Consider the following 23,746-nt stretch of genomic DNA (forward strand, 5'->3'; position numbering starts at 1 on the left):
GATAGCCACAACCCAGCAAACAGCACTCAATGTCAGTTAAAGTAAATACCATTTATTTGAACAAAGAAATCCTTTGCACTATTTTTATAGCAGGAAAATGATAAGGCCACATCAGTTCATATAATCTACAAAGGAGACTTAGTTAAAGTAAATCGTTATCTAGGATCGCAGTTGTACTTTACGAGAGTTAAAACACAAGAGCTCAGATAATACTGTCCAAGCCATTTAGATTCATTCAATATTCATTAATAAGCATTCTTTGGGGGCTTATTATGCATAAAATATTATGCTGGTTATCTTCAAGAATAAAAGAATAAGATAAGGTACTTGTCACAATTTAATCTACTGTGAGAGACAGATTTGTATAAACCTAACTGCAATATAAAGTTTGGGTTAAGTGTCATAATAGATGGATAAAGCATTACAGCCAAACAGTGGAGAACTGATAGTATCTACATTCTTACAAAGCATTTTGAAATTGCAGTCATAAAATTCCACAATCAGTATTACCTCATTCTGTTATATTAGGAAGCATTATGATGTTTAAATACTATGTGCCTCAGAGGCCGTAGTTAAGAATCCTGAAAAAATTAAACTATATTGTTATGAAATATTTATTTCAACCATATGCAGAAGTTTTGAGAATAATATATGGAATACTCTTGTAATCATCAGCCTGCTTTATCTGGCCTTAATATTTTGCCACATTTGATTTGGGCCTTTGTTTTTTAAAGAAATAAAATTATGAGTATAATTAAAGTCCCCTGTGTACCCTTTTCCAAGCCCATTCCACTTCCTCACCAGAAGAACCACTATCGTGAATTTGAGATGAATCATTTGCATGCATATTTTATTCCTCTGCTATATATGTATAGCTATATATGTATCTATATTATTGGTTTGCATTTTTTAACTTTATATTTATGACATTATAATATACATATCCTTCTGCAACCTGAGGTTTTAGTTCAACATTATTTTTTTTGTGTATTAATTTTGATACACTTAGCTCTAATTTATCAATTTAACTTATGACAGCATATCATTATTATTTAAGAAAACACAATGTACTTATCCTTTCTCCTTTTAATAAACATTAATGTATAGTCCAATTTTTCTTTATCATGAACAATACTACATTGAACACCCTTGTACATGTCTCTTGGTACACTTTTGCAAAAATTTCTAAGACAGTGGTCTATAGTTTTTTGATCATGCATACTTATTCGTAAAATATTCTTGAGAATGATTTAAATGTATGTATAAATTATATTATTCTATAATAATATTATATATTTCACACCTACGGAAGCTGTCAGTGCCTATCCATATGTTAAACATTAATACATTTTCTTTTCCTTCTTATTTTTTAGATTAAAATAAGCAAATAGAGGTTCTAATATTATTTTCCTGCTCTCCATTGAATCATCTTATGCAACCCCCTGGGGTGCTTGACCCCATTTTTGGACCTTCAGTCTACAACATATACCTAGAATTGGAATTGCTGGATCTTAAAATATGTGTATCTTTAAATCAACCAGATATTTCAAAATTGCTTTCCAAAGTGTTGTGCCAGTTTATACCTCCATCAATAGTATATGAGAGGTCCTGTTGCTTCACATTCTATCCAATATTTGAGATTACGAGATTATAATTTTTAACAATCTAGCGGGGGAAAGAAAATAATTAGTTTTAATTTGCATTTCCCTAATTTTGAATGACAGTGAGAAATTTTTATGTCTGTTAACCATTAGAGTTTCTTCTGTGAATTGCCTGTTGATATCCTTTGCCCATTTTGCTAATGGAGTCTTTATCTGTTTTAATAATGTGTAGGATATATATAAAATCCTAATTTAAAACTGTTAAGATAAAGAATGACTATACATACAATTCTTCATCCTTATACTTAGTTGTATAAAGAGTAAATATGTTCTCCCAGTATGTGGCTTGACTTTTAACTTTGTGTATAGTATCTTTTTTAGGACAGAAGTTTTTAACTTTCATGTCTGAGGTAGCAATCAAATTTTATTATTTTCTGCATAAATACCCAGTTGCCAAAACACCAGTTATTGAATAGCTCAGCCTTTCCCATTTGGTTTGTAATGCCAACCTTGTCACATATAATGTTTTCATTATGTATGTGAACAGTTTTCATTCTTTTGATTTTTATATATTCTGTTCTGCTGAGATATTTCTATATCCTTGGGCCAATACTACACTGTTTTAGTTTTGTGGTTTTATAAGAAGTCTTAATACTTTGTAGGGCAGGTTCATCTACTTTCAACTTTTTGAAAATTGTAGAATTGGCAAGGCTTGCTTCTTTCTCTTTCAATGAATTTTAGAATCTGTATCTCAAGTTCTATACACAAAATTGTTGGGATGTTAGTTGGAATTACGTGAATATGGGGAGAATTGACATCTTTAAAATACTACTTTTCAGGGCCGGCCCAGTGGCGCAAGCGGTTAAGTGTGTGTGCTCTGCTGCGGCGGCCTGGGGTTCACCAGTTCGGATCCCGGGCGTGCACTGACGCACCACTTGTCAAGCCATGCTGTGGTGGGGTCCCATATAAAGTAGAGGAAGATGGGCATGGATGTTAGCCCAGGGCCAGTCTTCCTCAGCGAAAAAAAGAGGAGGATTGGCAGATGTTGGCTCAGGGCCGATCTTCCTCACAAAAAATAAATAAATAAATAAAATATTATTTTCCCATCTCTGAATACAGTATGTCTCTTCATTTTTCTAGGTCTCTTTCAAAATCTTTCAATAGAGTTCTATAATTTTTCCCATAAAGGTCTTGTACACCTTTTGTGAGATTTATTCCTTGATATCTTACCATTTTTGTTTTTAGTGTAAGTGATATTTTTTAAGCTACATTTTCAAAAGAATTTTTTGGTTAATAGGAGCACAATCAATTTTTACATACTGATTTTGTATCCCAAATCTTGCTGAAATCTTTTATGGTAATATTGTTTGTCTATGAACTTCTTTGCATTTTCTATGTAGAAATTCTATCATATATAAATAATGACAGGATTTTTTTTCATCCTTTCCAATATATATTTCTTTTATTTATTTATTTATTTATTTATTTATTTATTTATTTATTTTGCTTGTCTTACTACATTAGTTAGGGCCTCCAGTAAAATATTGAATACATGTGGTAATGTCTATAATACTTGTTTTGTTCCTGATTGAAAATGAATACTTCTAATGCTTCCCAATTAAGTACTAAATTTACATTCAGATTTTGATAGATATCTTTTAACAAGTTATAAAAGTTCCTTTCTATTCCTCATTTGCTAAGAAATTTTATCATGAAACAAGGTTGAATTTTATCAAATGCTTTTTCTACATTAATTGAGATAATGATTCTTCTTTAACTTATTAATATGATGAATTGCACATTAAATGTTTGTATGTTTGTTGGATTCAGTATGTTATAGTTTTATCAATGTTGCCTCAAAAGACTGACTCTAGCAATGTATAAAAACTATATACTAGATGCCATGTGCAGTTGTATTCTCATATAATTCTTTTAGTCTGTCCTGTGCCTATGGTTAGTTTTATTTTCTCATTCCTAACCTCTATTTTTTAATCAAGCTTTTTTTGTTTGTTTGTTTTTGGTCTTTTCAAAGGACCAGATTTTGATTTATTTATAATTCCATTCAAAACTTAGTTTATTTCTAATCTCTTTGCTTCTAATCATTTCCAAGAGCCTGTGGCCACATGTTAAGTTCTTTTCTAGACAATATTTCTGAAGCCTGGTTATTTCTTTGCTTCCTTGCCCTCACGCCCCCCTCTCAATTTAAAGGCAACTACCTTGTGGCCATTAGGTTTGGATAGGAAGCTTACACCCTTAGTCTGATCTCTACTGCTGGGCGGAATCTTTTTTTTTTTTAATTGAATTAAAATTCACACAAAATTAACATTTTCAAGTATACACTTCAGTGGCATTTAGTATATTCACAGTGTTGTACCCATCACCTCTCTAGTTCCAAAACATTTTCATCACCCCAAAAAGAAACCTCATACCCATTAAGCAATTACTCTCCAGCCCCTGGCAACAACTACTTTGCTTTCTGTCTCTATAGATTTACCCTATTCTGGATATTTCATATAATTGTAATCATAGGTGATCTTTTGCATCTAGCTTCTTTCACTTAGCATGGTGTTTTCAAGGTTCATCTATGTTGTATCCTGTATCAGTACTTCATTTCTTTTTTTTTTTTTATTTTATTTATTTTATTTTTTTCCCCCAAAGCCCCAGTAGACAGTTGTATGTCATAGCTGCACATCCCTCCAGCCGCTGCATGTGGGATGCGGCCCCAGCACGGCCGGACAAGTGGCGCGTCAGTGCGCGCCCGGGATCCGAACCCAGGCCACCAGCAGCGGAGCGCGCGCACTCAACCGCCAAGCCACGGGGCCGGCCCCATTCATTTCTTTTTATAGCTGAATAATATTCCATTGTGTGGATATATCACAATTTCTTTATCCATTCATCAGTTAATGGACATTTGGGTTGTTTCTGCCTTTTGGCTACTGTCAATTATGCTGCTATTAACGTTTGTATACAATTTTTTGTTTGAATTCTTGCTTTCAATTCTTTTGTGTATATACATAGGAATGGAATTGCTGCATTGTATGGCAATTCTATGTTTAACTTTTTGAAGAATTTCCAAACTATTTTCCACAGTGGTTGAACCATTTTACATTCCCACCAGTAATGTAAGAGGGTTCCAATTTCTCCACATCCTGTCCACCACTTGTTATTCTCCATTTTTTTTAATTATAGCCATCTTACTGGTATGAAGTGGTATCTCATTTTGATTTGCCTTTCCTTAATGACTAATGATGTTGAGCATCTTTTCATGTGCTTATTTGTATATCTTCTTTGAAGAAAGTCTTTTCAAGTCCTTTGTCCTTTTTTTAAACAGCTTTGGGGTTTTTTTGTTATTGAAGAAGGGCAGAATCTTAATGGACATTTGTAATTAAAAGGTCTTTTCATGGGGCTGGCCCAGTGGCATAGCCGTTAAGTGCGCCCACTCCACTTCAGTGGCCTGGGGTTTGCAGGTTCGGATCCCGGGCGTGCAGCGATGCACCGCTTATCAAGCCATGCTTTGGCGGCGTCCCATGTAAAGTAGAGGAAGATGGACACAGATGTTAGCCCAGGGCCAATCTTCCTCAGCAAAAGGAGAAGGACTGGCATTGGATGTTAGCTCAGGGCTGATCTTCCTCACATAAAAAAAAAAAAAAAAAAAAAAAGGTCTTTTCAATCTTATTTCCTATTGTTTGGGCCAAACAAATCATCAGCTTATCCAATGTTCCAGTGTTCCACATTTCTGCACCCTCTCTATTCCTTTTCAGTTCTTCATGCAAACCAGCCAATTGTTGCCTTGCTAAATGCACCCAGTAACAAGAACTCACACTTCTACCATTCTATTTTCCAACATTTTCTTCTGAAGTGACAGACTCAATAGGCACTTTGTCTGCCTTCCATGTTATCACAGGTGATAGTTTTGGCAAATATCTTACCTTGCATAGCATAGGTCTTTATCTTTCTAGCCTCTAATAGTTTTTTCACTGCCTACCACCTGATAGTTAACAATGCCACATGTTCTGGATATATTTTGAAGGTGGAGCGAACTGGAGTTGCTGACAGATTGGATATGTGATGAAAGAGAATCAAGGAAGACAAAGCTTTGAGCCTAGTTAACAGGAAGGCTGGAAATTCAGTACAGTTCCATTGCTCTCTTCATGTGAGCCCAAGGCTTAGCCTGCTGTGAGCACTAAAATCCTAAGCCCTGGATGACAGAGGCTTTGGATTTACAGACCATTAGTGCAATTTCTCACTGCATTCCTAGGTTCCTGCGCCTGGCCTTACTTTTACTTTTTTCCAGGTTCAGCTGTGTATTTAAAAGTTTGCTTCTTAGTAATCAAAACAGCATGGTACTAGTAATCAAATGTTATAAACTATTAAGACATCAATAAATAAAAAAATAAAACATAAAAAAAAAACATGGTACTGGTACAAAAACAGACACACAGATCAATGGAACAGAATTGAAAGCCCAGAAATAAAACCATACATCTATGGACAGCTAATCTTCAACAAAGGAGCTAAGAACATACAATGGAGAAAGGAAAGTCTCTTCAGTAAATGGTGCTGGGAAAACTGGACAGCCACATGCAAAAGAATGAAAGTAGGCCAGTTTCTTTCACCACACACAAAAACTAACTCAAAATGGATCAAAGACGTGAAGGGGAGACCTTAAACTATAAAACTCCTGGAAGAAAATATAGGCAGTACACTATTCGTCATCAGTCATAAAGGGATCTTTTCGAATTCCATGTCTACTCGGACAAGGGAAACAAAAAAAAAAATAAACAAGTGAGACTTCATCAAATTAAAGAGCTTCTACAAGGCAAATGAAACCAGGATCAAAATGAATAGAGAACCCATCAGCTAGGAGAAAATATTTGCAAATCATGTATCCAACAAGGGGTTAATCTCCATACTATATAAAGAACTCACACAACTGAACAACAACAAAACAACCTGATCAAAAAATGGGCAGAGGATATGAACAGATATTTTCCAAGGAAGATATACAGATGGCCAATAGGCACATGAAAAGATGCTCAACATCACTAATCATCAGGGAAATGCAAATCAAAACTACACTAAGATACCACGTTACACCCATTAGAATGGCTATAATTACCAAGACAAAAAACAACAAATGTTGGACAGGATGTGGAGAAACGGGAACCCTAATTCACTGCTGGTGGGAATGCAAACCGGTGTAGCCTCTATGGAAAACAGTATGGAGATTCCTCAAAAAATTAAAACTAGAAATACCTTATGATCCAGCTATCCCACTACTGGGAATCTATCCAACAAACCTGAAATCAACAATCCAAAGAGGTTTATTCACCCCTATGTTCATCGCAGCGTTATTCACTATAACCAAGACATGGAAGCAACCCAAGTGTCCCTTGACTGATGATTGGATAAAGAAGATGTGGTATATATATACCATGGAATACTACTCAGGCATAAAGAAAGACAAAATCGTCCCATTTGCAACAACATGGATGGACCTGGAGGGTATTTTGTTAAGCAAAATAAGCCAGAGAGAGAAAGACAAACACTGCATGATTTCACTCATAAGTGGAAGATAAACTAACACAGGGACAGAGAGAATAGTTTGGTGGTTACCACGGGCAAGAGCGTTGGGGGCTGGGCACAAGGGGGGAAGGGATGCATTTATATCGTGACTGACAAACAATAATGTACAACTAAAATTTCACAGTGTTATAAACTATTATGACATCAATAAAAAAATTTATAAAAGAGATGAAGAGGTTTGAAAGATGAAGGCAATGAGTTAAGAAACAGCAATTAGCGAAAATAGGGTTCAAGAGAGGAAGTATAGGATTCGATTTGCTTTGCAGAACAAAATCAATTTTAGGCAGAAAAGAAAGGGAAAGTTTTAAAAGCTAACAAAGAACCAATTAATTTATTGGTTGGTAACAAAAAAAAAAAGTTGCTTCTTATAATTTATCTAGCATTTCTGAGTAGTAACAGTGGCAGGCTTATGGGGTTACATAATCCACCATATCACAGATCTTTACTTTTTTTTTTTGGTGAGGAACATTAGCCCTGCGCTAACATCTGTTGCCAGTCCTCATTTTGCTGAGGAAGATTGGCCCTGACCTAACATCCATGCCCATCTTCCTCTACTTTATATGGGACGCCCCCACAGCATGGCTTGACAAGCAGTGCTTCGGTGCACGCCCGGGATCCAAACCTGTGAACCCCAGGCCGCCGAAGCGGAGGGCACAAACTTAACTGCTGCACCACCAGGCCGGCCCCTACTTTTTTATTAGATTATATTATGTGTCTTTCTTATGGGAAAAGAGGCAACACCTAAATCCCAGAAAATTATAGAAAAAACACTTTTAAGAGATTTTATTTCACTTTACTGCCTTACTTTCCAAACAAATCCCACTTTTATGTATACATTGTATTTTGATGATTACATGGAGGAAAAAAATGACTTCCTATTTGAAGCCAGTTGAGTAGAAGCAGCTCAATAAAAGATGGAATAACTGAAGTATTTTACAATTTTTCTCACATTATTTTCACATAGCACATAATTACTCTCACTAAACCCTCTATTTTTACATAGCTAAATTAGTTTTCTCTCTCTCTTTTCCCTTGGTCTTTTTGTAAAAGACTCTACTGAATGTTCTTAAAAAGCAGATTTGGTTTTTTAACAAAAAGTAGGCCAGTAAGCTTTCTGTCGGTCTGCCTACAGATAAATATGGGTCATGGATTTTAACTTGGCAACTTAAACATCCACATTTATCTTTGTATCCTCTCAAAATTCCAATAAAATGATAGGTAAAACAATAATTAGAGATTTTAATGTATAAACCACTAGGATAAAAAATAAGACAAGGGACAACAGGTAAGAAATATCAACAATTTTGGAAGCTAGAAAAGGGATTTTGAGTACTTATTAGCCTCAGCAGAGCTGTGAAAGCTGGAAACCTAAGCTTGTGGCAGGAGAAGACATTAAGATGCAAATTGATCCAAGCCATGGAACATTGGAGAGGATCTGAAATTGGAGACACATGTTGCTTCTAAAAGTAGACCTGCAGGACAGTCTAGAAAGAAGAGACCAGGTCTAAAGTCTTTAAGAGGAGCATATTACCTGTAGGGCCCCTTCCCTGCTTTTTACAGCTGCGTTGCTCCCTCTCCTTATCACTGACAAAGGATAATAAATTTTATTATCTAAAGACAATAGAACAGAGAGGTTCTAAACTCAGACACCAGGTACAGTTGAGGCCAGAGTGACCATCACATTAAAATCAGATGGACTAACTGAAAATCTGCATCCTGAATATGGTGACCACTCCCCAACCTCTCTCCCAGTCAGCTTCACCCAGGCAGGAGATTAGAGGATTCCTCTCTAGGAAAACTGACTAGACGAAGGGAAAAAAACCTACAGATACTGACCTACAGATATTGAGGCATTCCCCCAATGAAATGGTCAGGTCCACACCAGATTATCCTACAGTGAAGCCCACCAAATGACAGCTCTCACTCATACTGAGTTTCCAATCATCATTTTAGTAAATCAACAACACAGATCATGAGATATTTGAGGAAAATCTCTATTAAAAAAAAAAGAAACAGGGAAAAAAGGACCTCAGACAAAATAGACCATGCGGAAGCAAAAGAAAGCCTCATTTAAAAAAAACTCTCTAATATCTTGAGAGAAATAATAGAAAATAATACATCCCTGAAACAAGAACGGAAAGCTATATAAAAGCTTATTTAGAGAACAAAAAAGATCTTTTGGAAATTAAAATAGTAGTAAAAATTAAAAATTCAGTAGAAGTAATATAATATAAAGTTGCAATATTCTCTCAGAAAGTAGAGCAAAAAAAGAGTAAAGATAAGAAAGAGAATCAGTCTAAGAGATCCAACATATGAATAACAGGAGTTTCAGAAAAAGAAAATGAAGGCATCGGAGAGGAGAAAATCAGACTAATACAAGAAAAATTTCTAGAACTAAATAACATGAGTTTCCAGATTCAATGAACAAAAACAAGGACCATAGCAGGGCATGTAATCTTGAAATTATAGAACATGAAAAACGAAGAGAAGATTCTGCAGGTTTTCAGAGAGAAAGAAAAAACAAAAACTTGGCAATTAGAATAACATCAGATTTTGCAATAGCAATCCATGGATGCTAAAGAAAAATAGAGGAATGCTTTCCAAATTCTGAGGGAAAAGGATTTCCACACTAGATTTCTTTTTTTTTTTTTTTAAAGATTTTATTTATTTATTTTTTTTCCCCAAAGCCCCAGTGGATAGTTGTATGTCATAGCTGCACATCCTTCTAGTTGCTGTATGTGGGACACGGCTTCTGCATGGCCGGAGAAGGTGCATCGGTGCGCGCCCGGGATCCGAACCCCGGGCCGCCAGCAGCGGAGCGCACGCACCTAACCGCTAAGCCACGAGGCCGGCCCCCACACTAGATTTCTATACCCAGTCAAACTACCAACTCAAAGTAAGGGTAGAATGAAACATTTCTAGGCATGTAAGTTCTCAGAAATCTACTTCCCACTCACCCATTCTAAGGAAGTTTTTGGCAGATATTTTTCACCAATAGGAGGGAATAAATCAAGAAAAGGAAAGACATGAGATTGAGAAAACAGAAGGCCCAACACAAAAGTGGGGTATTCCCAGTTTATTAATGAAAGGTTTCAAGATTAAAACTATATAGCAAACCTAGAGCCCAACCAAACCAGACTGGAGCAGGGCGAAAGACTGGGGGAGGAACTTCAAGATAAAGCAGGAGGATCCAACACAGGAGCAATCAAAGGAAGGATATTTTTCAGCTCCTTTGGAGAGTCTGGGAATTAATTATTGGTTGGTAGATTAAAAACTAACAAAGGAAAACATTTTATTTATCTACCTATTATTAGCTCTAGAGAAACCAGAAGGTTATACATTAAAGTCAATATAATCAAATACACTGCATGGCTCAGCGAATATTTACAAAGTTTTAATTAAACAAAAAGAGATGATAGGAAAGGGAAAGGTGTGGGGGGGGGAATGGAGGGTTTGGGGAGTATGGTAAGAGTTATATCTTCTTTTCCATAGTTGGAAACAGAAAAATCAAGAAATATATATGCTTTCTAGTAATGCAGAGGAAAACAAACACCAGGAAAAAATAAACAGCTAAATGAGGTACATTCAACAAATATTTATTGAATACCCACTATATGTCAGATGCTGTTCTAGATCAGGGTTTCTCAACCTTGGCACATTTGGGACTGGGTAGTTATTTGTGTGTTGGGGGGGACTGCCCTATGCATTGCAGGATGTTTAACAGCATCCCTAGTTTCTGTCCGTTAGATGCCAGTAGCACCCCCTCCAGTCATGAAAATCAGTGTCTCCAGACATTGCCAAATGTCCCCTGGAGGGCAGAATCACCCCTGCTGTTCCAAGTGATAGGGATACAGCAACAAACAAAATAGACAAAAAGAGCTGAAAGTGATTACCTGTGAAAAACAGGATCAGGGGTGGGAAGGAATAAGGCAGGAGCATGATGTTTTTACTCATACGCTTTGTAGAATTCTGACTTTTCAAACTATATAGGCATATTACATTAATAAAAGAAATTAATCTAAGAGAAGAATGTAAAGTCTGTTTATACCTTACTAAAATATTTCTACACAAGGCAGTATAGAGTCATGCAATACTAGATTTCGATTCCAGCCCCACCATTTACTAGTTATATGTCCTTAGGCAAGTAACTTAAACCTTTTTGAGCCTCATTTTCTTCAACACTGTAAAATAGGAATGCTCACAAAAGATTATTATGAGTATTGCATATTATTATGCAAAAATACATATAATGCATGTCATATAGTACCTGCATTTAAAGCATTCAATAAATTATAACATCGTGGAAAGTACACTCAGTCACTAGCTTCCATATGCCAGATCCTTGGGAATAACATCTTGGATATATAAACCTGGTGCTCCCATAATTTGTCAGACATTAGAGTCACGAGGCCATCTGAGTAGCACACCAGGACCCATGCTATTTATGGCATGTGCTGTAATCATGTACCTTGACTTGGCTCTTGGAAAGTCACCATAGATACTAAGAGTAAAGAAGTTGATCTGACGCATGAAGAAAATTAATTGAAATATGTTACAATTTTACTTCTCATCCAGGTGGCAGACAGCAGAAGTCCATGTAAGAACCAAGCAATTTATTTGTAACATAGCTATATGAGAAGCAGTTATATATATTCAGAAAACAAAAAAGGAGTGGACCAAATGGAAACAACAAAGCTTTTGGCAGGAAAAAAAAAAAAAAAAAAAATTTTACAATTTTGTACGGCCTTGTTTCATTTCTCCTCACTGCTCCTTGAATTCTTACAATAATTTTTTGCATGGTAATAAAAGTGAGTTATTTCACTTAGGTTTAATTAGGTTAAGATATGAAACTTTTTGTATAAAGTACTTAAAATGCATCTCTTTATTCATCAAAAATATGAATTACAATAATGGCATAATTTATTCTCAAATGGTAGTCTAGATATACTATATTCACTATCTCAGTTAATCCTCACAATCTGGGCTACTATTTGGCAGATACTGTTATCCCCATTTAACAGATAGTTCATTCGCTCAACAAATATTAATTGAACACCTGCTCTATATCATGCATTGCTGGGAATATAGCAGTGAATGAAACAGACAAAAATCCCTGCCTTCATGGAGCTTACATTCTCGACAAACAATAAATAAGTAAAATTTACATAATGTTAGATAAGAGATAAGTACTTTGGAGAAAAATAATGTATTGAAGGGGAATCAGGCTTCTGGGATGGAGACGGGGGAGCAATTTCCAATCGGTTGTAAGGGATAGTGGCATGTAAGTAACATCATGAAGTGAAGATGAGGAAACGGGCTCAGAGAGTGAGTAACTTGTTCAAGTTCACCAAGTTAGTAAAGCTAATAAGAGTACAGCTGAACACAATAAGGAAGGCACCTGGAATTTTTTATAAAATTATTTTACAAAAACTGTTCAAATTGAGACTTGTTGGGATGGGTCAAAACCAAACTAAATCTGTTCTTTTAGACAGCTCTAGTAAGTAAGTGTGCCCATTAATCCAGAAATAGAAAGAAAACATTAAATTTGTGTTTTTTTATTTCAGGCCAAAGAACCCCAAAAAACAAGAAAGATTCTTAGGAGGATATGGTGGAAACACTTCAAAAAGATTATAATCATCACTGTGGCAGTTCTCCTTTCAATCATCGTCATTCTTTTAACTACAAATGTAATACCAACCTGACCCTTCTCCCCATCCCCAGCAGGTACCAATAAATTGTTATATGTAATTATAGAGTTCTACAACCAACAATTATGAAAGCATTGTCTAGTGATAGGAAGACTGGAGGAAGAAGGGGTTGTAAGTATTTCTTTGTCCCTTCAGTGTCCCTTGACTCTTGTCTTTGTACCTCTTCCATTTCTGTCATCCCATTTGTTGTTTTCCACTGCTCCACCACTGCTCCACTACTTCCCCAGCCTCTCTTCTCTTTGTTAAGATTAAGAACCCAAACCCTGGAATCAGACTGCCAACGTCTAACTCTCCACTCTGCCATGTACCATCTAGGAGACTTTGGACAAGTTAGTTAACCTATGTCCATTTCCTCAGCTGTAAAATGGAGCTAATAATTACTGCACAGAGTTCTTGTTATATGTCTACCACGTAGTAAATGCTACTTAAGTGTTAACTATTACTTAATAGGAAAAGATGACTGCATTTATGGCATTGATTAAATCTCTGTCATCTTACTCCTGACTCAGAAATGACCTTGACCTTAAAATTCCCTTAGAAATATGAGAATCTTAACATGAGTACAGTCCAGAAATACACATTCACCTCTTCTACATATTCTTTTGTTTGAAATGAAAATTCAAACCATTGTATTTTATACTAGGCATTTCCTTGGGTAAAGATCAAAAAATCAGGAAGCTGTATTATTTCTCTAATAAATCAGAGGTCCTGTCTTCCTATCTTACCACTCCAACAGCCTTTTTTTTTTTTTTTTGAGTGATACACTTCATCCAATAACCTCAAATCACTAAGATATCTAACAGCCAAAGCATCTAACTTCACTTTGCAGTTGGTAACAAGGTTTCATGAGTTCTATTTCCTATGTGGAAACTTGAAATCTAAAGTCAGGGTTTTTTTTTTTAATTTTATTTATTTATTTTTCCCCCAAAGCCCCAGTAGATAGTTGTATGTCATAGCTGCATGTCCTTCTAGTTGCTGTATGTATGGCCGGAGAAGCGGTGCATCGGTGTGCCAGCAGCGGAGCACGTGCACTTAACCGCTAAGCCATGGGGCCAGCCCCCCCAGTTTTAAAAATCATTTAGTGATCCATGGAGAACTATAAAAGATTAGAACAGGGGTTCCCTACTGCTAGATAACTCATTTTAATTCTGATAATGATGAAATATCAGCATTTTAAATAGGCACCAATTCCTCCAGCACAGTATCACCTTTCCATTCACAAAATATTTTTTAAAGGGTTTTAAATGTTAGAAACTTTGGAGTTTCTGTAATTTATACCCAGGAGAAAAATACGTGATGTATTGAATACTTACTCTGATACAATGTACTAAGTGCTTTGGGGGAGGAGTGTCTCATTTAATTTTACAAGACATGAAGAGGTAAAAATGAGGGCCAGCCCTGTGGCTTAGCAGTTAAGTGCTCGCGCTCTGCTACTGGTGGCCCGGGTTCGGATCCCGGGTGCGCACCGACGCATCGCTTCTCCAGCCATGCTGAGGTCGTGTCCCACGTACAGCAACTAGAAGGATGTGCAACTATGACATACAACTATCTACTGGGGCGTTGGGGGAAAAAAAAAAGGAGGAGGATTGGCAATAGATGTTAGCTCAGAGCCGGTCTTCCTCAGCAAAAAGAGGAGGATTAGCATGGATGTTAGCTCAGGGCTGATCTTCCTCACAAAAACAAAAAAGAGGTAAAAATGATTAAGTAAGCTAGTATAATGTAAGGCACACAACAGTGGCTGGCACTTACTAAGTGCTACATAAATGTTAGTTTCCAGTATTATCGTTATTTTGCAGATGAGAAAATAGCCAAGTTAAATAACATGTTCAAGACCACGCAGCTAGAAAGCTGAGATTTTACTGATTCAAGTCTTAACTGTGGTATATAGCCATGAAACCCCTATGTTTAACTCAAGAGTATCTATCCTCTGACCTCTTAATTATGGGCTAGACAAGACACATCAGTACTATTTTGCTTTTTGCCAGGTTAGTGTATTGTTTCTGGGGGACAGACAGGAATTTGAAGAGGAGTACTGTGAGAAGAGGAATTGTCGTTTATTTTGCTGCCATGATTTTTGAAGCCCTATAAAATTTGCCTCCTAACATTTCTGTAATTTATAATTATGTATAAAACGATATATTTGTATCCTATTTGCCAGTGAGTACTAGCATATTTATTGCTAGAAGACATCGAACTTAAAGATCACCTAATCTAGCCACCCCCCCCCTACGATTTTACATATTAGGATGCCAAGACCCAGAAGCCTGAAAATGAATAATGTGCCTTTGCAAGCTCTTCTCCACTCGCAGCATGTGTAAAGCACAGCCTATCACCCTGCTTCCAGGCAACAAGTCCCACGTAATGCCTGTTTTCCTAGGCAGTCTTAAATAGCATTTAAGAGTTTAAGATGACTTGCATTTTTATGAACTGTTGAAAGCTGCCAGGAAGAAGAAAAGCACTCGTTTAATAAGGAGTGTTTCCCTACTATTTGTGCTACATCTGTCAGAACATACCTGAGTAGAAACAAATATTCAAGTAATCTTAGATTTTTTCATTCATTTATGCATTCAAATATTGTTGAGCACCTCTCTGCACCAAAACATTTGTCAAACAGAAGGATTTATTCTTAGTTACCATATTGATAGAAATTACTGATGTTTGAGAATTAATGGCTGAATATAGAAGTGTAAGAAATGATCATAATCCTAAGAGAAGCTTACATTCCAGTTGAGGAGTCAAGACCAATGAAAATCATAAACACGCTAAAACAACATGTACTTAAGTGATGCACTGCATGGCAGAGAATAAATTCAGGAAAGGTAATGGTCAACACCGGCTCCAATCACTGAGGAAGATTTCATGGGTTATAAGTGGGATGGGAATTGCATCTTATTAGAAATTGAATAAATTAATCAAATTCTTTCGATAGAGGTAGTTCAGGTAACAGTAACAATTGAGTTATTAGAGCACTTACTATGTGCCAGTAGCTGTTTAAGTACTTCAGAGATTCTTATTTAATCCTCACGACCCTGAGGTAGGTACTATTATTATTTCCATTTTACAGATAAGAAAACTGAAGCACAAGTTTTGTCACTTGCCTGAGTCCTCTGGGCTCCTAAGAGGAAAGAGGATCAACAAATGAAGACACTGCCTGCTGTGGGGGTGCAGAAGGTGGACTAGACCTTGGAGTTCAATCATGCAATCATTCATTCGTTAAATGGCCTGCAGCAGAGCTCAGCCTCTGGCTCTCTTCATTTCCCACTCTCCATGGTGCTTTTATTCACTCCCATGACGTTGCCTTCTCCAGCAATAACCTCTTCTGCATTCCAAACCATTTTCCAACTCTCTATTGAATATACCCATTTGGATATCATGCAAACACATCAAATTTTAAATCCCAAAACTCAATTGAATATTCCTCCTCCTTTCCCCACAAAACTGCTTATTTGACCTTATTTCCTGTCTCTATAAAGGGGATCACAGCTATTCTATAATCCAGAACTGTTTTAGCCGGCCTTGACTCCTCCCTTCCCAAATTACCCAACAAAATCAGGGGGGTTTTATGTCAAATCTCCTTAAAGTTCATACCCAGGGAAGCCCAAAGAGTTCCAGAAGCAAAAGTAGGGAGTCCCTGCAGATGCCCAGACAAGCTTTGAAAAAGGCACTCCTCCCATCATGGTGGATGGCTGTGTGTCTTCCTCCCCACAAGCCTGGCCACATCATACTCTGAGACTGCCCAGCACATATAGGCGTTAACATTTGATATTTTTTCATATGCATGATTTCCATAGCTCTTAAACATGGTCACAGCAATAAATGTGAAGCTTTGGTTTTCAACCCTCAGCATCAGAATCATTGAGGGATTGTAATTATATAGATGCCTGGGCACCACCCCTGAAGATTCTGCTAAAGGCTGGGATGGGGCCTCAAAGTGTGTGTTTAATCCCACGAGAACTTGAGAACTACTAACCTCAGAGCTTTTTCACATGCCTATCCTTTAGCCACCATACCTGAGGAAGGTATTTTCCAGTTGGAAAAACTGATGCTTGGAGAAGTTAAATTTTATTTGCCCAGTATCACAGAGCAAATGACAAAGCTGGACTTCAAACCTTTCATTTGAAATAATCTATCTCATTGAATGAATTAAACTAGAAATTTTTAAAATCTGCTAAATAGAATATGTCTCACATATTTTAATAAATCTGAAAAGGATTTATTTTAACTTGTTTTGAAAGTTCGTATTCTCTCATAATCATGGCAGAACCTAGAACAAAACCCATTATTTAATTCTGGCCTCTCATTTTTAGAAAAAGGCAAATCACAAGCTGGTAACAGAGAAAGAGGTCATTCATGGTCCCAGGAGCAGAAGACCTCTCAACACCACACCATGACACGCCATAATGGCAACCTCTCTCATCAGGCCAGCGTTATGAGTGACCCACATTCCTTAAAGAGTTCTCAAGGAACACAAACATAGGAAATGGAATAGTGAAACAACACCGTTAGGCTTTCTCTGTATTTACATTGAGTATGAGTATCTTGGTTAACATTATTGCTATTATACACATCTAATTCAATTTACCATTTTCTGAAAAATTTATAGAAGACTGTGTAAAGGCCTACCACCGCTTTTATTGGTCTTACTACATTTGACAGCAAACCCAGTAGGGGCCAAAGACTGAGCATCCCCATATAGCATCTTCCTACTCTCAATATCCTTCCTCATGAACATTCTGGAGAAAACTAGAAAATGCCCTTTTTCTTTCCATCAAATTCAATGACTCTTCAACATGTAATACTATTTGACTAATTATGCATATGCTAACTTGCAAAAGAATCTCATTTAAAATTCTTGTCATTTTAAACATGATAGCGGTTGCCTTACCTTTTCAACTAAGAAAATAAGACCTTTGTTATTTCAAAGTATTCATCCAAGAGGGGAAAGCTTAAATTAAAAAAAAAAAAAAAAAAAAAGACAAGACAGTGCAAAAAATACATGAGTGCCGTAAGAGTTTAATTGTAAGACAAAAGCACTACATTATAATTGGAACATAAGTAATCTTTCAGAAGAAAACTTAGTGCAAATTAAAACCCCATTAAAGCCCGCTATAAACTTCATATGAATACTCTAGAAGTAGGCTTCTAGAACTGGAAACACTTGGTTCCAACAGAATTTGCTTGGGGAGAATGTCTTGAAAATGTTAAACGGTACAGAGAACATCATGTTAGTTTTAAAATCAAGTCAACCAGGTACTAAAAAAAGACATGCTGATAGGTCTTAATACATAAAACTAAATGATCAGTAGTAGCATGCTTTATATATCAATGATTATAAAAGCAGTTTACAACAAATTTCTGAGCATTTCGAAGTTTTATTGCCTTAGCCAATCTCTTAACTACACTGTAATATCAAAGAGCCATCTTCCAATTTTTATTTTTAAAAGGGTTCCACTTCATCAGCCTGAGATTGGCAAGTATTTTCTAAAAACATGATTAAGCCCTGTGTAATTCAAGGCCATCCATATAACAAAAAAAGGGCAATTATATAATTCCTTTTCTCAAGTATTTATTCAAAGCATAGCTTCCATGACATGTTAAATGTCACATTTAGGTACTGGCAGTAACAGATTTAAGTTTCTTCCAATATTTTATTGTTATGAAATAAGAGCCAGGAAAGGAAACTTGCTTTCATATTCTAAAGCATGAACAGAATATAGCCTATCTGATTACAAAATAAAATGTATAGCAATTAGCCTTGAAGTAAACTATCTTCCACACATCAAGTAACTTAGATCTAAGTTTCTCAAAATAGAACCCAATAACCTCTATTCACTGTTTAATGAATTATCCCCTCTCCTAATGTCTACCTGTATTTTCTTTGAAGATTTAAAGAATTCCTCCCATGACAACTAAAATAACTGATTTGCAGTGCTGTAACAAGGAACATCTTCCTCTCTCTTAGGATCTAATTCCTATGAAGCATTTCACCCTTTTTTAGTAGTACAATAATTTTGTCAAGTCCTTGTTTCATGATCTTAGAGCACCCCTCTGTCCCCCCACAATTATCTGCCTTTACAGGGCTTATTGGGGAAAACTAACATTTAGCAGTTACCCCACTGCTCTGTCTTCCTAAATTACATAGTCCCTTGGATCCCTGTATTTACTTGAGGCTACTAGACTATAGCCATTTATAATGGGAGGCTGCTGGAAGAGAATCTAAAAGGCGCTAAGGACAAGAGGGCAATATATAACTAGCCCAACTCAAGACAACAGCAAGTCAGTTTCAATCAGAGTTGCTGATTACTAATTCATAATAATGGAATGGATGAGTGACATCAGTGACAAACCAAAAGGGGCACTATACAGGCAATAAGGGGACTGTGCCTGTAGAGAATTTAAAAATAATAATAAAACCACTCACCAAGTTCCCGCATACAGCCACCCCCACTGCCTCCCTTCCCCCATTTGGTACACATGCTCATTGTCATCCTGTACACTCACTGGAATACTAAGTCTTCCGACTTTTTTTCAAGATAGACTTAGGATCCATGACTAAAATGTTTGAGTGGTGTTAAGTTTTACGAAACATGCACCTTTGTCTGTCTTTACATGAGATAAAAGTAGAAACAAAAAATCCTTATGAAATAGCATAATCAATCATCTTAAAGCAACAGTCCTTAAAACTTTAGTGTAGCTAAGATCACTTTGGGGTGTAAATACAGAATCCCATTAAACACCCCCAATTTTGATTAAGTGATTCAGATGTAAATGGCCTGAAGTCCTCTTTGAAATGCCAACCAGATTATAATCAACCCTTCCCCATTTTTCAAGATTACAGGCAGTTGACAGCAGTTAACAGGCCAGACTCAATTTGCACAACTGGATATTCATTTTGCTAGAATCATTTTACCTATGGAAAATTTTCAGGCTAGACTCCCAAACTAAATATAGCCAGTAGTGAAAAAACAATAAAAGTATGTACCCTTTTCACCCTTGTCAAAAGCAGGTAGTAAAAACGACTTTTTAGGAATAGTTTGGGGTCATCCTTATCAGTACATGGACACATTTCACTAGTAAGTAAACTACTCTCAGAGAAATACTAAGATGTGTATTATGCATAGATCTAGATTTTGACATTTCTGTTTAATCTTACCCCAAACCAAATAAACCCATTACACATTTTAGGACCAACACAAACACTGCGGTGGACAGTGAGTTCAGTCCTGGTTTTTAAAATTTCCAATACCTCGAGGCTCTAAACATAAAGTACTTTTAAAGTACATGATAACAACTTCAAAGAACTTTTCCAAGCAGTAAAACAATAAAAGCACAGAGACTACAGTATAGAATGCAAAGGCCTAATAAGAAAGCCCTAATAATTGGATCCTAATATTATTAGTGAGATTACTTTTCAAAATTATCTCAGCATGAATGGCACCTGGACAGGTGTTCCACACATTGTATTCTAACTTGTGCACAACGAAGAACAAGGAAGCAATTACCATCCCAGCTTGGAAAGAGTAATGTGGTAAGAAGACTTGCAACTTTATGATACACACTGAAGGTTAGGGAAGGAATAAAAGAGGAAACCCAGAAACCCAGAATGAGTAACTCACCTGGTAGCAGACATCTAGTAAACCAAAAGGTATCAAAATTTGAATTAGGACAGCAAACCTAGAAAGCTCATACATTACTTGAAAAGAAGTGGGATTAGTAGCTCAAATAAGAGTCTACAGAACTGATAAAGAATTGAAATCAAAGCTACCTAACACTGTCCATTAGTAAACAGAAGTTGATTCTGTCATAAACTAGCAAACTTGTGAACTTTACTTTGTTGGCCAAATTCTGGAAGGGTTCTGAGCTGTATTTTAATTTACCTGCCCCTTTTAGTTCCCCTAAATCTTCCATCACCAACCACCCCACACACAAATAAAAAAGCTACTAAAAACAGACCATCACTTCTAGGCCCTTCTGAAATCTTACTAAAACCCAATACTTTAAAAAAACGGGAGGTGAGGGACAACATAAAAAAAACTGCAAGGAGCATGAATGGGATAGGAGACAACAGCAACAAAATTTTAGAAGCTACAAAGCTTATGAACAACAAATAGTAATTGACTAAGCAGACAAGAAAACAGTATTCTGTCAGCAGTGAAGATAACTCAGATTATAGCACAGAACCCCCCCCCCCCACCAAGGGCTTAGCAATTGGCAACCCAGGTACCTCCGGAGATAGAGGTAAAAGGGACTAAAAGAGGATTGGTTGTTAAGTCTGACAAGCAGTTAAACCCACAGATCCTCTGTACTGCTGGACAACTCAACTCCCCCATCCTGGCAGAAAACTGGAGATTATCTGAAGCGGGTATGAGCGGGTGGTCTTTGGACTCAATAGGCATACAGTGATGAAAACAAAGGAACTGAAATCGTTTACTTGTTCAGATCCCTCAGCTTTCTTCCCCCACTGGGTTCCCAGAACACTGGCAGCCAGGTTTTTTACCCATCAGGTGGCAGAGTGGAAAGACGTCTCTGGTGAACATGACCAGCTCAAGGGGGATGGGACACGTAACAAGGTGTTCCCTCAATAAAATGACAAAGCCAGATCACCCAACAGTGACCCCATAATTGAGAAGCCCCCACCTCCCAGCCCCACACACAAATTCACAACATCCAATTCGCTTTTAAAATGCTCCACTCCTAAGTATGAGCCAAGGATCACCAAACATTTAAGGAAAATCTCTACTATGAAAGGCAGAAGCTGAAGCAACAGGAAAGTAAAAGCATCTTGGAGAAACAAACTTTTAAACTTGTTAATAACCTTAGAGATGATAAAAAGATAATGCATCCATGTAAAAACAGGTTGCTACTTGTAACACAAGTTGGAGGGTGTAGGTCTTAGATTGAGATGACTGAAATTTAAACCTTAAAAACAAGTTAAGATTAAGTTGTAAAAATTGCTCACAAAGTATAACTGCAATGAAAAATAGGAAATAGATGTCCAAGGCTCACACCCAAATAATAAGAATTCTAGAGAATAGAAGGATTGGGGTGGTGGAGAAGGGGATGAAGAAAGAATCAGTTCAGTAACAATTCCCAGAATTGAAGAGCAAGTTTACACAACGACAGGACCCAGTGAGTGCCCAACACAATGGATGAAATTAACCCAAGACAGTGATGAAATTTGAGAACACTGGTGACAGATGTAAAACCCTAAGCGATTTTAGAGTAAAACTATCTCCTATGAATGATCAGGAATCAAAATAACATCAAGTTTCTTCACCAAACCTAGAATTCTACATCTAGCCAAACTAGTAATCCAGTTAGAGGGTGGAATTCACCTTTTTAGACAAGAAAGTCTCAGAAGCAAAAAGACAGGCTGCACAAAAATAAGAAAACTCCAGGATTCAGGAAAATAAAGGATCTAAATTGACAGGCAAAGGGAACCCCCCCACCCTGTCCAAAATGATGGCAAAGTTCCAACTCAAGTTGTTCAACAGTTCTAAAGGGCAATGATTGGAATATAGAAGACCTAAGAAAAACATGCAGCTGATAAATGAATTTGTATAAAGGGAGAATTTTTCAATTCTGTGCCAAGTTTGCAAGTAAACTAGAGCCTGGTACGCAGAAAAATATTCATCTAGGTCAAGAGATAATGCCTGAAATGGATCTGAGAATAGCACTTTAAATGTGACTTAAGACTATATGGAAACAAATAGTATAAAAATCACGAGTTGTTTTTCCTTAACTCTATGTGCAAGTACAACTTTTATAAAAAGTCAAAAGTGGGAATGAATCACCCCACCCCAAATTAAAACATTCAATTACTGTGGGCAAAGAATTAAACCTGAGTACAGCTTTAATCTCTCATTTTCTACTAATTAAATCTACCAAATCATGGGGCAGGGTAACATTGTAACATAAAGAATCAAAATTAATTTGATAGCTTTACATTAGCCAATGCCAAGAAACCTCACTTTTTAAAACCTAGTTTTGAATCCAATCAGTTTTACCTCCTTTTTTAAAAAGGTTTTGATGTGTAATATTTACATAAAATAATCATAGTGCTGCTTAACAATCCCAACACAAATTCACTAAATTAGATCAGGGGTCTACGAACTTTTTCTGTAAAGGGCCAGAGTAAATACTTTAGGCTTTACAGTTCTGTCCTTGGTACTCAACTCTGTTGTGGTGCAAAAACAGCCACACACGATACATAAACAAATAAACATAGCTGTGTGGCAATACTGTTACAAAAACAGGCTGCAGGCCCCCAATTTAGATGCCTATGATAAAGGTTTAACTTAACTAATTTTTGTTCACTAAAATGCTTGCCTAGTTGGAGGTCAACTCTTAACATCAAACATGATTCAACTCCACATAAAAAAAATTACAAAAATCACCTCACTCTACACTACAGAATTAGACCATTTCTCATTTATATTGTTACTTTTTTCTAGCAACTATTCTCAGCAGTCTGGCTTGACTTAGCTGAATTTATAGGGTCTTAAATTACCACTCGGGGTAGAACATTTATTAACATTCAAATGAGTAGTTAACTATAAAGATTTTCCAAGTTAGTGGGTATCAATTCCCTGAATCCTAGTAACAGATACCAAAAGCCTTCCAACTGAATGTTTTATCAATTTCTATATTTTACAAATAGAACAAATGACAGGAAAAAAACTCTTCCAACCTAATCCTAAAGCGATCAACTAAACTCCCAGCTACACTTTCTTAGAATGACTCAGAACTTCTAAGACATGTATGTCTTCAAATCCCAGCCTGGGATACTTTAAGGCTCTACTCCAAAAACTAAGACTTTAAGAAATGGAAATAAAATCATTCAAACAAATG

General features: G+C 36.5%; 1 protein-coding gene across 2 annotated transcripts in view; it reads left to right on the forward strand.

The window, feature by feature from the left end:
• LOC131409736 (uncharacterized) overlaps nucleotides 1–16,413 on the forward strand; it is a 35,737-nt gene extending 19,324 nt beyond the window's left edge. For both annotated transcript variants that reach the window (XM_058547363.1, XM_058547364.1), the window contains exons 6-7: nucleotides 12,752–12,911; nucleotides 15,960–16,413. In XM_058547363.1, the coding sequence (XP_058403346.1) occupies nucleotides 12,752–12,889 (138 nt within the window). In that variant the 3' untranslated portion in view covers nucleotides 12,890–12,911; nucleotides 15,960–16,413. The remainder of the gene's footprint in view (nucleotides 1–12,751; nucleotides 12,912–15,959) is intronic.
• The last annotated feature ends 7,333 nt before the right edge of the window (nucleotides 16,414–23,746 follow it).

Source organism: Diceros bicornis, chromosome 8 (assembly GCF_020826845.1).
Source record: "Diceros bicornis minor isolate mBicDic1 chromosome 8, mDicBic1.mat.cur, whole genome shotgun sequence".
Classification (NCBI taxonomy): domain Eukaryota; kingdom Metazoa; phylum Chordata; class Mammalia; order Perissodactyla; family Rhinocerotidae; genus Diceros; species Diceros bicornis.